The sequence below is a fragment of the Anas platyrhynchos genome, chromosome 1, assembly GCF_047663525.1.
Source record: "Anas platyrhynchos isolate ZD024472 breed Pekin duck chromosome 1, IASCAAS_PekinDuck_T2T, whole genome shotgun sequence".
Taxonomy (NCBI): domain Eukaryota; kingdom Metazoa; phylum Chordata; class Aves; order Anseriformes; family Anatidae; genus Anas; species Anas platyrhynchos.
In genome coordinates this window covers 34947983-34962874 of record NC_092587.1, presented here as the reverse complement: position 1 = coordinate 34962874, position 14892 = coordinate 34947983, and the positions used below count along the sequence as shown (strand labels likewise).

The 14892-nt window shown below is 34.0% G+C and overlaps 1 protein-coding gene across 5 annotated transcripts in view; it reads right to left on the bottom strand.

The window, feature by feature from the left end:
- USP15 (ubiquitin specific peptidase 15) overlaps positions 1–14892 on the bottom strand; it is a 70374-nt gene that overhangs the window by 34758 nt on the left and 20724 nt on the right. For 3 of the 5 annotated variants that reach the window (XR_003496946.3, XM_027456491.3, XM_027456482.3), the window contains exons 3-6: positions 14432–14562; positions 11559–11685; positions 6879–7024; positions 4590–4651 (exon numbers count right to left, since the gene is read on the bottom strand). Coding sequence is in view for 4 of the 5 variants with exons in the window: in XM_027456491.3 (XP_027312292.1) it covers positions 4590–4651; positions 6879–7024; positions 11559–11685; positions 14432–14562 (466 nt within the window). In the remaining variant the exon portion in view is untranslated. Of the gene's footprint in view, positions 1–774; positions 1172–4589; positions 4652–6878; positions 7025–11558; positions 11686–12325; positions 12419–14431; positions 14563–14892 lie in introns of those variants that run through there. The other 2 variants (XM_027456512.3, XM_021279778.4) reach the window with 2 other exon arrangements.

Here is a 14892-nt window from a genome sequence, read left to right as displayed (position 1 = left end):
GAGCCTCTCAACCCTGTATTAACTGGTATTAATGACCATGTTTGTTAAACTAACATGAAAACGTCTCTGTTGTACATTACCAATGTTTGATGTTTACCCACAGGGGCTCAGACACATGGTTATTGCAGTTGAACAAGTTATTATGCATCAGCAAACCGCAGGCTAGCTCTTGACTCACAGAAAAGCTCTTGCTTTTACAATTTAAGACCTAAGAGTAAGTCCCCAGTTGCCAGCTCTGTTCTCCACAATTATCTTTCTCCCAGCAATGTCAGCAGAAAGGCACACCTGTCTGTGCATCAACTGCTTCGGGGAAAAACACTAAAACCTGTGGTTTTAGATACTTTTCATTCCAATACACAAGCAGTTTTTCTTTTGAAGAATTATGGGTATTTGCTTCCTAAAAACTTAGGATACGCAAGCATTAAATTATTTCGGAGGGGATAGCTATTTATCTTTTATTCCTTTTTGTTTCTGTAAAAAACAAAGATCCAGCTCAGAAACAAAACAAAACAACAACAAAAATCAATCGAGAGCCTTTAGTGATTCTCCAAGATAAAAGCATGTCTCATTTGGAAAGAGGAAAGAACTTCTTAAGAAAAAAATATGACTGTTTCCAGTTTCAAATTTTTGTATGGTCAAAAAGATCAATGTATCCCCTTTTACATAGAAACATATTAAAGCTAACAGCACTCCATCTGTAAATTATGCGAAGAAGTAGCTAGCTATTGGAAGAGTTAACTCTACAGTGATGTCTAAAAAAAACACAGGCCAGAATTAAATTTATTACTTTTATTGTCTACAGATATATATGATAAACAGGAAATACTTAGGCTTTTGCCATGTAAGAAGCATATTTGAATTTAAGAACCAGATGGATTTAAGTTAATTAATGCTTGTTTATTAATTTTTCTATGAAAACAGCATACAACACCTTTCTAAAATTAGAAAACAAGTTTTTACTAAATAGTCTCTTTCTATGTTTCTCTAACTTGCTTTTATATATATATCTGCATATAAACAGGTAAGAAGTTCTTAACAACAACTTAATAGAAAGCTTATCCTGGCTATTCATTTGTTACCCAACGGAACTTCAAAACTTAAGTTCATTTCTTCTCCTTGTCTCGTTTTGGAATCACAGATTGTATCAAGATTTTAATTGTTGCAGTTTTTCCTGAAAAAAATATAGTTTGGTTTTGTAGTAAAGTTGCTTCAGTTATGCAAACTACAGCCTGAGATTTTTGTTATCTTAGTTTAAAACATGTCAATGACAATAAACTACTAAAATATTTTTCCACACACATCCCAACCCCCGCAACCGTGAAATGATCTTCAGCAGAAGGATACAAACAGTTAGTTTAACACAATTTTCTGCAGAACTATCCATTAATGCTGAATAATAGCTATTTTAAGGAACAGATGACAGTAAAGACATTTGAGGAGAAGTCACTATGAGCTCCCTAGAAACAGTTTCACAGAAGCCAAACTTCCTGAGCAACAAAATCCCAGTAGCTGATAGCGTTGATATAAACAGAACCTTGCAGAGTGCCAAAAATCCAGCTGTTCTCAAGGCAGAAGACTGACTCTGTACACATTCTAAAAAATGTACACCAACCACATTCATATACTTCCAGAAAAAAAAAAAATCCATTTTACAAGCAGTGTTAAACTATGAGACAGTAGCAGGTATCAGTAGACTTAAGAGGTGAGGTTTTTTTTTTTTTTTGTGTGTTTGTTTTTAAAATAGGAGATTTTGCAATTGCTTCCAAAATAACCTAAGTTCAGAAGTCAGAACAACAGTACACATATAACAAATCTAAGCACTGATAAGCTTGGACATAGAGCTGAAATTCTCAACTGCACAGCAGAGTCTCTCATCCTACATAAAAACAATCTCAAGCCTAAAATCAATTTCTCCAAGTTCCTTTATAAGAAAAAAACAATTGTTTTGGTAATAAAAAGCTCACTAATAAGTGAGCTTGTAATCACTTATACTGATTCATTATGAGAAAATCATAATTATTTTCCAAGGTGTTCTTCTCTATAGCAAATTGATGTAACAGTTTTGCCTCTTTCAAAATAAGTATGTTGTTGCTGCAGAAAAAGATGATCACGCATTTAACATGCTTCTTAAGGAAAAAAAAGCCTCCCTTCCATCACCTACATTAGGTATAAAAGCTGCCAATGGAAGCAATCAATGTAGAGACTGTTTGTTATGCTTCTGCTATGAAGAAAAAGGCAGGGAAAATGTGCAAAACACTTTACTATCTGATTTTCAACTGTCACCACACAGGCTGTGCTGCCATTCAGAGGGACCTCTGCAGGCTGGAGAAATGGGCGGAGAGGAGCCTCATCAAGTTTCATAGAAGGAAATGCAAAGTCATGCACGTGGCAAGGAATAACCCCGGCACCAGTACGCACTGAGGGAGGAATGGTTAGAGCCAGGACTACTCAGTCTCGAGAAGAGAAAGGCTCTGGGGGGGATCTTACCAACACGTATAAATACCTGGTGGTATAAGAGACCTCAGTGGTGGACACTGAAAGGACATTTCTTGCAGATGCTCCAAACCAGATGGACACAGACTCAAGCAGCCTGTTTCAATGGACCATTCTTTGAGCAGATGTTAGGACTAGGCCTGCTCCCAACCTCGGCTATTCTGTGATTTTATGAAAAGCTCAGGTGATGTTTTGGAAACAATCCTGGCCTTTTCAAGCGCTAGAAATATTTCACACTTTCCAGAACTCTACATTTTGACCTTTTAAAATATGGCATTTTATCATCTGGCCTCAGAAATTATATTTGCAATCTGTACTCTTCTAAAAGAGGCACTACAAAGAGCTACTCCCTGCTCTCAGTGAATGCATGTCCTCAATGACAGGACTGTAAGAAGGTGCATGGAGGCATACTACTGCTGATGACAAACTAATATTAACAATCCCAGTGTATCTCACACAGAAGACTCAAAAGCAAGTGTATTATACTTTTACCCCTCTAAACATTTTTCACAAGGTTTTAGACAGATGTAAAAACCTTGGCTCAGTACTACCTGTTTATAACTTCTATGTGAATCTACTAAATATTGCAAACGCTCCATTATTACAGTGCATCTGAATACCAAATTTCAATGTTTGTGACAGTTGCCAAATCTCAAAAACATACCCCCATTTCACCCTCATTTTCCGATTTACTTATAAGCCTTCTCTGACACCAGAACTTTCTATAGCCATTTTACTTGTCCCCAAGGAAGGATTTTCCAGATGATATACATTAATTTACATGCAGTTTCTCAACGCCTTCTAAAAAGTGTAATGAAAATTTGGCAGAATCAAAGCAGTTACCAGTACCGAGAATATCTTGCTATCAAAACTTTCAAAAGAAGCCATGATACTCAGTTACCTAAATGCATATAAACTTCAAAATCTACATTTAAAATTTGACTCAGAACTTACATTTTAACTAGATGCTTTCTGAAGTCAGAGATTAAACTTCAGTTATTTAGCATCCTGTTCTTTCTGGTGCTCTACATTCTCAATTCTTTTTGTCATAACATCTTGCTAAGCAAGATGATACTGTTCATATTAAGCTTAAATTGAACAACTCAAACTTCATTAAGCAACTTAATATAAGCTGTTGCTCCCAATAAGTGCTTGAGATAAAATGCCAAGAAGATTAAGAATCTCCGTCCTTCAAATGATAAGCAAAGATTCTACAAAAATGTCTTAAAAACAGCGAATCTCATTACATATATTCAGAATTAAAAAAAAAAAAGAAATAAAAGGAACTTAAAAAAGAACATCTCAGTAAAAGATATGCTTGAGAACCTATCTACAAAGGGGAATAAACAGTTAACTATTTGTAAGGCTGGTATCCTGCAAGTTTACTAGAAGTTCCAACTGTTCATCAAAATCTGTGTATATGACAGAGAATATGATTTATATCCTAGAAATAAAATTTACAAAAGTATCTAGCTAAATGAAAAAAGTCACACTTAAGTCTTCTTCTATTTACTTGCTGTTATCAAGGTGCTGGTCATAATGACCACAGAAAAAAACAGAAAAGAATAATAACATCATAATCTGTAAATTGATGACAGCCCAACAAAGAACAAAAGCAACATCCTGGCAATGCAGAATGAAATTTAAGTAATATTTGTGTGTAAGTATTATGTGCTCTGAAGATAAAAGGACAAGATAATAATGAAAACATTTACACTTAAGAAAAATACTGATAAAATGCATGCATCTATGTTATCCTAGCAAATACACTTGAAATAGAAATTTAAAATAAGCCAAGTTTGACAATTTCCTACTACACTTTTTTTTTTTTCCCTATTTTTAAACAGGACAAAGTGTATCACTGGCCTAAAGCAACAAAATTATGCAATGCATATGCAGGAAGTCACCATTTTTATGTTATGTTCTATAATGTGCAGCACTTGAAACAAATACAGTATTCTGCATTTTTTTCAGCTGAAACATCTAAATGTTGATTTTAAAAATAGAACACCACTTTTAAAACCAGCTGTGTTTTAGAGCAAATGAACATGGGAAAATAGTTAAGCTATAGCGAACGTGGCAAACTCACAACTTACTTAGGAGTTGAAGGACCTCTTGGCCATGTTCCATCCTCATTCTTCTGTTCTATCACCAGTACCTACCATAAGAAAAATAAATCATAAAAACACTTTGGGCAACCTTCAGCACATCCCTTAACATACCTCAACAGTTTTTGAGTAAAATGGTAAGATCTTAAAGAGGTCAGAAGACCAATCTAAACAGAATCTATGAATCTGTAGAAATCATGTCTCTACAACAGCCCTGTTAAAGAATGGAACCAAAGGAATTTTGCCTCACATAACACAGGTAAGTAAAAAACAAACAAACAAACAAAAACAACATTTTTCCACCTTGATATTCTGAAAATCATAGTCTTGAGGGTTTTTTTGTTTGTTTTAAGAAGCATTTATCTAATACTGAGTTTCCAAACAGGTCAGTTGTCTAATGAAATTCATTTAACTCAAGTTGTTATTGGTACAAACGGGAGCACAGAACACTCAGTCCCAAACACAGGCAAGTGCCATTTGAAACGCCTTTGGGTATTTGAGATATCTGCCCTATGCTGGCAGGCATGACACAGGACCTACAAAAAGCTCATGCCTTTCTGGCTTGACAGCTGGGATAGCCGAGATCATCTGAAATGGCAACTAGATTCCAGTATTTGAACTGAATCTAACTCTTCGTTTTCAAATGAAAATAATTCTCCCTAATTTTATGCCGATATTTCAGGACACTAACTGCCAAGCTATATCTTTGTGTGTCTACACACAGACATGCATACACATATGCACTTGTCCTCAAAACCTTACACAAATCATGCTGCCATTTGAAGATGAAATCATATTTTCAATCTGAATACATTAAGACATGCCATTGAAAACCAGCTTTCTACCATGAATAATTTTCTGTCTGGAAGATGGATGTTTGCTGTCTTTGGTCTTGAATGCTAAAAAACAAGTTCTGCCAATATTTCCTTTTGGTTCTCAGAGACCACTAAATTAAAGGAAGATGCAGATGTAAAAGTTCAATGGAATCCTTAAAAGCTCACTTCAAAAACAAATTGAAAAATTCAAAACAATTTATAGTTTATAATTACATGGAAAAAAGTAACTATTATATTAGATAGACTAATAGGATAACTATCCTTAAATTAGGAGTCTTGACAATAAAATTAACAATCTTGTGTGTCAGCAAGTACAACTGACCCAAACACATGCTCTGACATGGTATTTAGCATTTTCAGAAACCATAGTTAAACTCTATTTTGAAAAATATTTGTTCTGCTGAAAGTACAGATGTCACCTGCAGATCTTTTTATGGCTATATTAGACCACGCGTGCTTCACAGTTAATGTTTCACTGGAATAGAGGCTATTTGCATGTTATATCTCTGAGGCAAATCTTTATTGGGTCCTTACAGCAGGAGCTCTGCATTGTGAAAATTAACTGTGTGAAGGTTTAAGTGCGCGTGGCATGAAGTTAAAGGGCACAATAGTTCAAGCTGTTATTTTGGTGCACTGATTACTTACCTTCCATGCCATAAAAGAAAACTGAAGCACAGCATAAAAACTGCTGTTGAGTAGGCCAAAGCCAAGTATTTCAAGGTAAAAGGAAATATTTTAACACAATCTTGTCTACAACTACTGCCATCAAATCTTATCAACTCATATTTTGCACCATGATCGCATGAACCACAGCTGCTGAAAAAAAGCCAACTTGATTTGAAGACTAAGAATCAATGTAATCTGGAAAGATATTCTGATGATAAAATTCTTTAATCAGATCACATTTATATTTGTATAGCTTTATTCTCATTTGTAAAGTTAAAAGCATTATCTTGTAAAAATACCTTTATAGGAAGATTTTTTTAAAGTAATGATGTAGTCTCATGCAAAAACAGGCTTTTGAGCTCTTATCTCTATAGTTTTTATCTGAAAAAGATTTCATTTTTTCTTAACTTCTTTCTGAAATCTAGACACTGGAATTTGAGTCTTCTATTATCCTAAATTTAGGTTTCATTATAGAAACATATCCTGGATCCTAGGAACATTTTATTTCAGGTTTTTACTAAGTTCAAGTCAGCAATGTAACATTCATTTACTTCTAATTTAACAGGAGTGATAAACTCATCTTTAATTATGAAAATACACCTAAATACTACTTTTATTCTAAGTTGTTAAAAAAAAAATCCTCTACCCCTGACACCATCTATTAGGACAGGAGTTAAACTGCACTTAAAAAGATGGAAAATGTATTGGAACGAACTACATTTTCATGAGCAAAAAATAAATGCATAAAAAAAAAGGAAATGATATTACATATTACCTGTCCCTGATATAAACCAGCATCTTGTATGGTACTATCTGGTTTATTCAATGGTTCAAAAGTATTACTCATGTATTTGTTCCACAATCTGGTCTCCTTTTCACCTGGAATATTGAAGATTTTTCTTATCTCTTTTTCAATTGTATCTGTTTTGAAAAGGAGAAAACAGAAGGTTAGCATTTAAATAGATAAACACTATTAAGTCAAATAAAACATCAGAATTACTATTTTTTTAATACTGAAAATACAGATCAAACTGTAGAAATGGCCATACAACTACATCATGCTGTAGCAAAAGCAGGAAGTTGCCAGTTAGCATGCCTTTAAGATAGAAATAGTCAGAGGTGTATTTTATTCCCTCCTGAATCTCCTAGGAAAGCATACCAAATAAAGAAAAGTGCGTAAGTAACAGATGACAGGAGGTACCCCTAGGTACTGCCTACTCATTTCTCAAAGTGTGGTACCACAGGAGTGTGGGTGAATAGGGAATAATTAGACGTGAAATTGGTAACAACAACAACAAAAGGGGCTGAGAGGGCAAGTCCTTCTGTTCCTCTTCTTAAATCAATACGATGTTTTTTTTAAACCTTCTACTACCCACATTCCAGTGGAATTAGCACTGACCACCACAAACACATACTAAATTTAACTCTCACACTCACAGAAATTAAAGACTACTCTGCAAAACTGAAGTACAGAAATATATTCTAGAAGAACCATTAAAGATTTGATGTTCCTGAAATATTTGTAATGAAATGGTCTGCCATCTCCTACTCTACTTGCCAGAAACATAATTTTGAGGTAGCCTATTGCGTACAAATGGAGTTTAAGTTCATAATTAGCTCCATTCTCCTTATGCAAAGTCAAATTTACGAAAGAGTGCTTTAATTTGAACTAGTATGTGCAGTGCTACATCAACAGCAACCTCACTTCGATGTTTTTAAATTGGTAAATTCATAAAGCCCCGTGGCAGTCAAGCCTTGTAACAACTAGCACAGAAAACAAAACAAGAGTCATGAAACATACAGTTGCCTTCCTGATGATCACTGAAAACACTACTATTCTCAGGATAAAAACATCAGTGCTGAAACACCAGAATTCCCCTTGCCCTCTTAAGATTCTCTTCTACTATCACTGTGCTAAATATGAAAAGTCAAAATAAGACCTGATGCTTAGAAGTATCTTTTAAAAATCCAGCCATTGATTTGTGAAATTCACGACAAGCTGTCAATGATATTTGTGATATTGCAGACAATTGAATACAATTTCCTTCTAAACTAGTCAACTTATATTTTAGGATTAAAGCAACTGTTTAACTGGATCATCTGTTTCTGTAAGAGATATATGCAAGGTAGGAGCTATAAGCAATGCTTTTTGTTGGCTTTTTGGTCAGAACCAGTTCAACCAATGCTTTCAAATAACTTATCTTTGAATGTGAGAATGAATCTAGCTGGCACAATCTTAAAAAAAATATATATCTAGATTTTTCAATGGTGTTTACTAGAATAATTACAAAAGATACTTTTTCATTAACTTATTAATAACCATGAAAATTAAATATTTGAGCATTTCAGCTCTTACTCTTAGTAAGTATTAAATTAGTATCTCCTATTCCAGCTTCAGAGAACTGTTATGGGACAGGAAGCATCAGTCCCATCAGATGAGATACAACATCCACTATGTCTGAGACCATGGGAAGAGTGCATTCCCACCAAGTACCACTGAACTGCTGGCTTATGGCCTAGGATGTATGTGCCTGTTCAAGTACAAATATGAACAAAAAGGAAAAAAGAGAACAGATGCACAATCTAAGCACTATTCTGCAGCACTATGTAGAACAGTCAGGGTGAGATGATTGAGTTCAGAGGATCCTAATCCAAGTACACCCTGGCTTCTAAGGGCTAGTGCTATTACACGCACTGTCTGAAGGAAACTGCAGCAAGATGTTAATCTGTACTAAGCAGCAGTAATCTCAGCTTCCTAAAGAAGGAAAAGGCTGGTAGTCACTGATTCCACAACAAACTGTCCTCAAGGACAGTCCTTTTATTCTTTTCCATTCCATTCTTTTATTCTGCAGAAAATAAATGACAAAGACAAGTCATAAAGCCATTTACTGGCAACAATCCCCCAAAAAACATAGATTCAGGGCCTCTGGTGTAACCTTCTATGAAGTTTATCAGCTCAGTTTTGGAATTGTTTTAAGGCACTGCAGATGCAACTTGACTCTTATTCATCCGTAAATGAGGCTACAGACAGTCTTTCTGTCATTTTCTCATTTGTAAAAGTCTTAACTAAAGGTAGAAGAAGTCTACAGATTAGGTGGTAACTGAACTGTTTTTACACATTTATAAAAAAACTCCTCAAGAGTTCATTAACTCATTTTCACTCAGAAGTCCTAATGATCAGCAACAACCAGACTGAAGTGCTTCCTGAACTGTGTCTAACTCCCTTTCTTTTTATACTAAAACAATCAAAATAAAAAAGGCTTGGTCATCAGTCTTTAAGATGTGGTGCCTCCAAGGTCAGAGTCCTCAACTGTAGGAGATCTCCAAGAAGGTCCAAAGAACACATTGGATATGTCCAATACAATACCAAGAAAGTGACTGTCATCATCAGGTCTGTCCTCTATAATTATTTTTTTCCTACCTTGTACTAACTTGCTGACATACAGTCTAACTTGTTTTTCTGCTCAAGTAGAAACTTAAAGGAACTGCAGGAATAACACACATTTGAAGATCAGCAGGTGAATGTTATATTGTGCTTAGAGTATTTAAGGTTCTCCAAAACCTTCTCTGTTTATAAAAACTAAGGAAGGTCTTGTCCTGACCTTTAATAAATAATATAAGTAATTATGATGGGTAGAGATACTAAAACTTCTTGAAAAGACCTAAGTACTTTTTCTCCACTCACCTCAGTGAAATTGATACTGACTTCTGCACTACAACACTTCTGCAGCCCATCATCACTGGCATATGCAAGCAAGGGTGAACAATATTCAAGGTTTTGTAAAATTCCTCTTGCATATTATTTATTGATACAATAAGCATCTCTGCTCTGCTACAAGCTCTATGAATACTAGAACTACCTTAAATATATTTAATGTAAGGACAGAAAAAAAAATCACGTTATTAAGAGATAAGAGAAATGCAGGGATCAGTTATTCTTTCACTCTTAAAACTGGTCTTGATTTTTTCTGGTTCTTTTTCTGTGATATAAACTCTTTTGGATGTCCTGGCTAGGATGGCACAGCTTTCTGCTCTCCTTAAGAAGATTCAGCTTCAGTAAAGAGATGCTTTTAAGGCTTCCAAGAGCTTCTCATCCACATCTCAGGAAACCAAATAAGGTCAGTGTCTCAAACAGGGTTGCCAGTGAGCCTGATCATTACTTATTACCCTTTATGAGAATTTTTCTCATAATTATCATTCTCTCTATGCTAAGAAAAAATGAACACACATCCAAGTAATTCCAGAATGGTTGTTCCAAAATGTCTTGTTTCTGATTAGAGAAAGCAAATATCAGAAACTCATCCATTACGTATAATTCCAATGCTAGAATTTAATTCAATATAGCTGTAAACTAGTTTGTATTTGGTCCTCAGGGAAAGATAACATGAAATTGTTTTTTCTAAGTTTCTAGGTTTGCTTAGAGACTAATGAAGTACATCTTGCCAATATAAACCAGATCCCAAAAAGGCCAATTAACACACAACATCGAAGCCTTGTTTCAAGGACAGATTTTACATTTTTTTTTATTCTATTACAAGCAGATGATTATCTGTTTATCTTGAAGATTAAAACCTAATGAGGGAAAATTATTCTGTTTTTAAAACATGCATTCTGCAAAAAAACTAAAGGGTGGCAAGTATAAACTACTACAATTTAAAGCTGAAAAGACTATGCTGATGTCAAGTAATTAAGAGTAATGGCTGGGCTTGACTTTATGCCCTTGGCATAAAGCCCAATTTTAACTGCACAAATATACTTTGAAAGAATCTTGTCTCAGAAAGACATAAAAAAAATAAATATACTAAAAAAGTGAGCTTATGTGATCAACTATATCTTTGTATACATTCTGATTGCTATTTTCAGAGACAAATATGTTTTTAATATGGTTTCAAAAACTGACACAATGTTTAAAGAGCAGGCAAAATAAAGACACAGATTTAATACAGGACTCAGTTACTCTATGAAAGCGTGTCTGGCCTGCCACTTCACAGCCCAAACAAGTTTACTTTTGTAAGTCACCTTTACGCATTAATTTACAAATCCAATTCATTCTTGTGTTTTGTAATATACCCTTCTCTTTATGCATGACTAATGAAATACATCTATGGAAACATATGAAAAATTGCACTTCTTATACACCAAAAGCCAAGAAAAAGCACAACGGAATTCAATTAAGGCAATGAAAAACATTTGCACTTTTCAGAAATCGAGCAGAGTATTCTCTAGAGTTAACACAGCTGTCTAGATAAAATACATTTTATTTTTTTGAATTGTATTAAAAATACTATTACAATTGTTTAATTTCTCATTTTGACCCAAACAAGACTAGTCTCATTCTTTGTAATGGTTACAATGCCCATCTATCATTTTATATAGAGATTTATTTATTCAGAACTCACTACAATGTACTATTTAAACAAGTAAGAATCATATAATGTTAAAATAGTTCCCATACCTATTGTATCAGCTTTACTAAATCTTCGCGTGACAACATTGTTCATATTTCCATTTTCACAAAGCTTTAATTCTGTTAGATATACTTCTACTTTGCAGTGCTTTACAAACATACCCTGTTCAACAACCTGAAAAACAGATTAACATGAAGTGTCAGTCCAAACATATTTTTATAAACACACACCAAAACATTTGAGACCTCTTAAAAAAACTAAGTTCAGGAAAAGCAAGACACTTAATAAATGTCAAAAACTAGAACTGAAATTCTACTGTAACTTTTTAGAAATACAGTATACTGAAAAGTAAAAATTTTCTCACAACCTTTGTGTCTTATCTGTGTATAACACCACAATTTTCACAGTCTTAAGTACAGTGGAAATCACAAATACTCATACTTATCTAATGGTAAGATACTTAATCAAAAGATAAACACCAAAAGTTATTTTTTATTTCAGAACAAATTCATTGTATGCTGTTTCATCAAAACATGGAGAACTAGTTTTCACACTTAATGAATACTTTTCAAAACCAATACACACTACTAAATTCTGGATATTGCATAGCTGATTTTTAAACAAATCTTGTATTTAGAGAATACCTACAAATATCAGCTATGTTCTGATAATGAATACATTCATTTGAAATTTCAGCTACTCATTACAGTTGTTTGTAATTGTTCACTTTAGTAACTCCTATTACAAACTAGTAAAGTATACAGGAATTCCTCTTTTATAAAAGTAAAACATAGAAAAAAATATTCAGGGTCACCTCTTAAATGTTTTTCCTTTTGATCTTCCAAAGTGTAACTGCAGTACTTAGTCATGTAGACTGTTCCCAAAATAACCATCACCCTGATATGTGATACATCTGACAAATATGGTTAAAAAAAAAAAAGCTACCAGCTAATAGCTAGAAGAGATCTGCTGTACAAATATAACTTGTAATATAACTTGTATGTATGTGCTATAGGAACAAAAAAAATAGTGAACAATTCCACTGTTGTTCAGTTGTTTGCCTTAACTATCATGGCTGGCAGTCATTACATTTAAATAAAAAAGGTGTCTGAAATTGAGCAGCTTACTCAGGTTTTCAGCTACTAGTATAACAACAAAATAGTTGCAGTAAACAAAACTGAACAATATCACTAAGACATTTCTGAGAATAAGATTTACAACTTAGTAGATGTATTACTATATTTAAGTTAATGTTATTTGACATGGATAAAGCACAACTTTGTATCAATTTAAAATTTGAATTCACATTTCAACAAACACCTTCCTCGTGTCCCCCTCCTACCCTAAAAAGTAGGGGGTAACAAAGGAGATGAAAGAAAAGCATCAAATTATCATGCTATTACTATGAAAAAAAAACATTGAGACAGATAGGAGAAAGAACTGATGAAACAAATGAAAAGAGCATCAAAAAAAAAACCAACCCAATTTGAACTGGAATATGTATCTCAGATGACAACTTCTGTTCATACTGGCAGAACATAATGAACCTATGCCAGTCTACCTGGCGACTCATTACACCACATGCATTTTCCAGTCACTTCCTTCCAAGTACAAAGCAAGATACTTTCATTACCTTCTCTCTCCTTCCATTTCCCTCTAAAATCTTAAAATTGCTGAACATTTACAATGATGATATAAAAGCATTCAGTTTCCTGAAACTCATCGTCAGGAACAACAGTACTAAATTGATAATACATATATATCTTTAAAGTAGAGCCATTCTGATGGATTTCAGCTCTTACAGAACTAAAGGAAAATGGAGACATTCTGGGCTTGTTTCTGTAAAAAAGAATGTCTCTATGTCTCTTAATGTACTAAAGAAAATGTTAAAACAAAATTTCCTTGCTGACCAAATGGATCTTGAAGACAAAAATTATTCTATAGCTAAATCTGACAATTGTTTGAAAGGAACACATCTGAAGTAAGCAGACAGCATGCATGTATTTATACCATATTCAAGTCAAAGAGGGAAAAAAATTTATTACACCAAAAAGCATATTGAACTATGTTCTAATTATAATAGATTCTTTCAGCAACTTTTAAAGAATTGAAATAAAGATCTCCATAATTTAAAGAATATGCCCTAAAGATCAATTTAAAATACATTTGGGTATGTTTGCCATTTCTAAAGCTTGGTAATTCACTCCAGTGATGAAGCAAATTAAATCACTATTCTGAAAATATTGAGAAATAACCCAAACAGAAATAATTATCTCATCAATAAACTGGTAAAACATTATATTACCAATATTAACAATAAGGATGACAGGTTCTAGAGCAAAGTCAAATATGTTAATTTTTGACAGTCTCATACTGATACAGGGTCACAGTATCCAGTGTACCATGGACTAGTTATATTCAGATAACTTTTTGTTTTGTTTAGCTTTTTGCTTAAACAAAAAACTACCATAGGAAGTTGCTGAACACAGAAGATTCTGCTCATCAGGAGAGAAGCAACCAATCACTCTGCCAGTGTTAACACTATTAGAACTAGACTTTTCACTAATACAGCCAATACAGTTTTAGGGTTTTATACTTAATTACAAAATCATTTGCATTAATAGACTTACAAGCTTCTAAAGCAAGATCTTCTTGAAAAATTAGTGGGCTTATTTCCAGAAAAAAAGCATTATATTCTTTGCATCTTTTTTTTCTCAGTTTTCAAAATCTGAGTCTCTAAAATGTGAATAAAAATTAGGTATGTATAAGCAACGAAAGCAGGATTTGTCTATATAGTCATCGCAGGCCAGGGCTTAAAACCTTCTAGTAAATACAACTCCTAATGAATTCCTGTGGAATTCCTGCATTTTGCAGGACTACATTTGAATCACATTAATCCCAGTGGGTAAGTTAGGAGTACCTTGCGAGCTATTGGCTCTTGACCTTCCATCAGCGTGTACCAGCTAACTAGCCTATTCCAGCCTTCAGTTGGCAAAAGGATGTAGTCCAGCTCATCAATGAGATGTTCCTTGAGAGACTGAGAATCACCATCTGTAAGAGAAAGATATTTTTACTTCAGTACATTAATTCTGCTAAGCTTTTAAAGAAACGTTATTTTTTCATATAAATAGCAAACAGTATTTTCTGAGTCACGGTTATGTCGTTCAAAGCAAAACTTTTGGAACTATTCCGGCATGCTATCCAGTACACGGATATCATACCTATTACAGGTAGTATTCCTGTTCTCATGAACGCAAAAGAAAACCACATGCAATCATGAGCACCTATCTTGTGATTGCACACAGCTTTCAGAAAATCCAATCCATTTCCCCACCTTTGTACATATTTCCACATCACCACGGACACTTCCATTTCATGTTA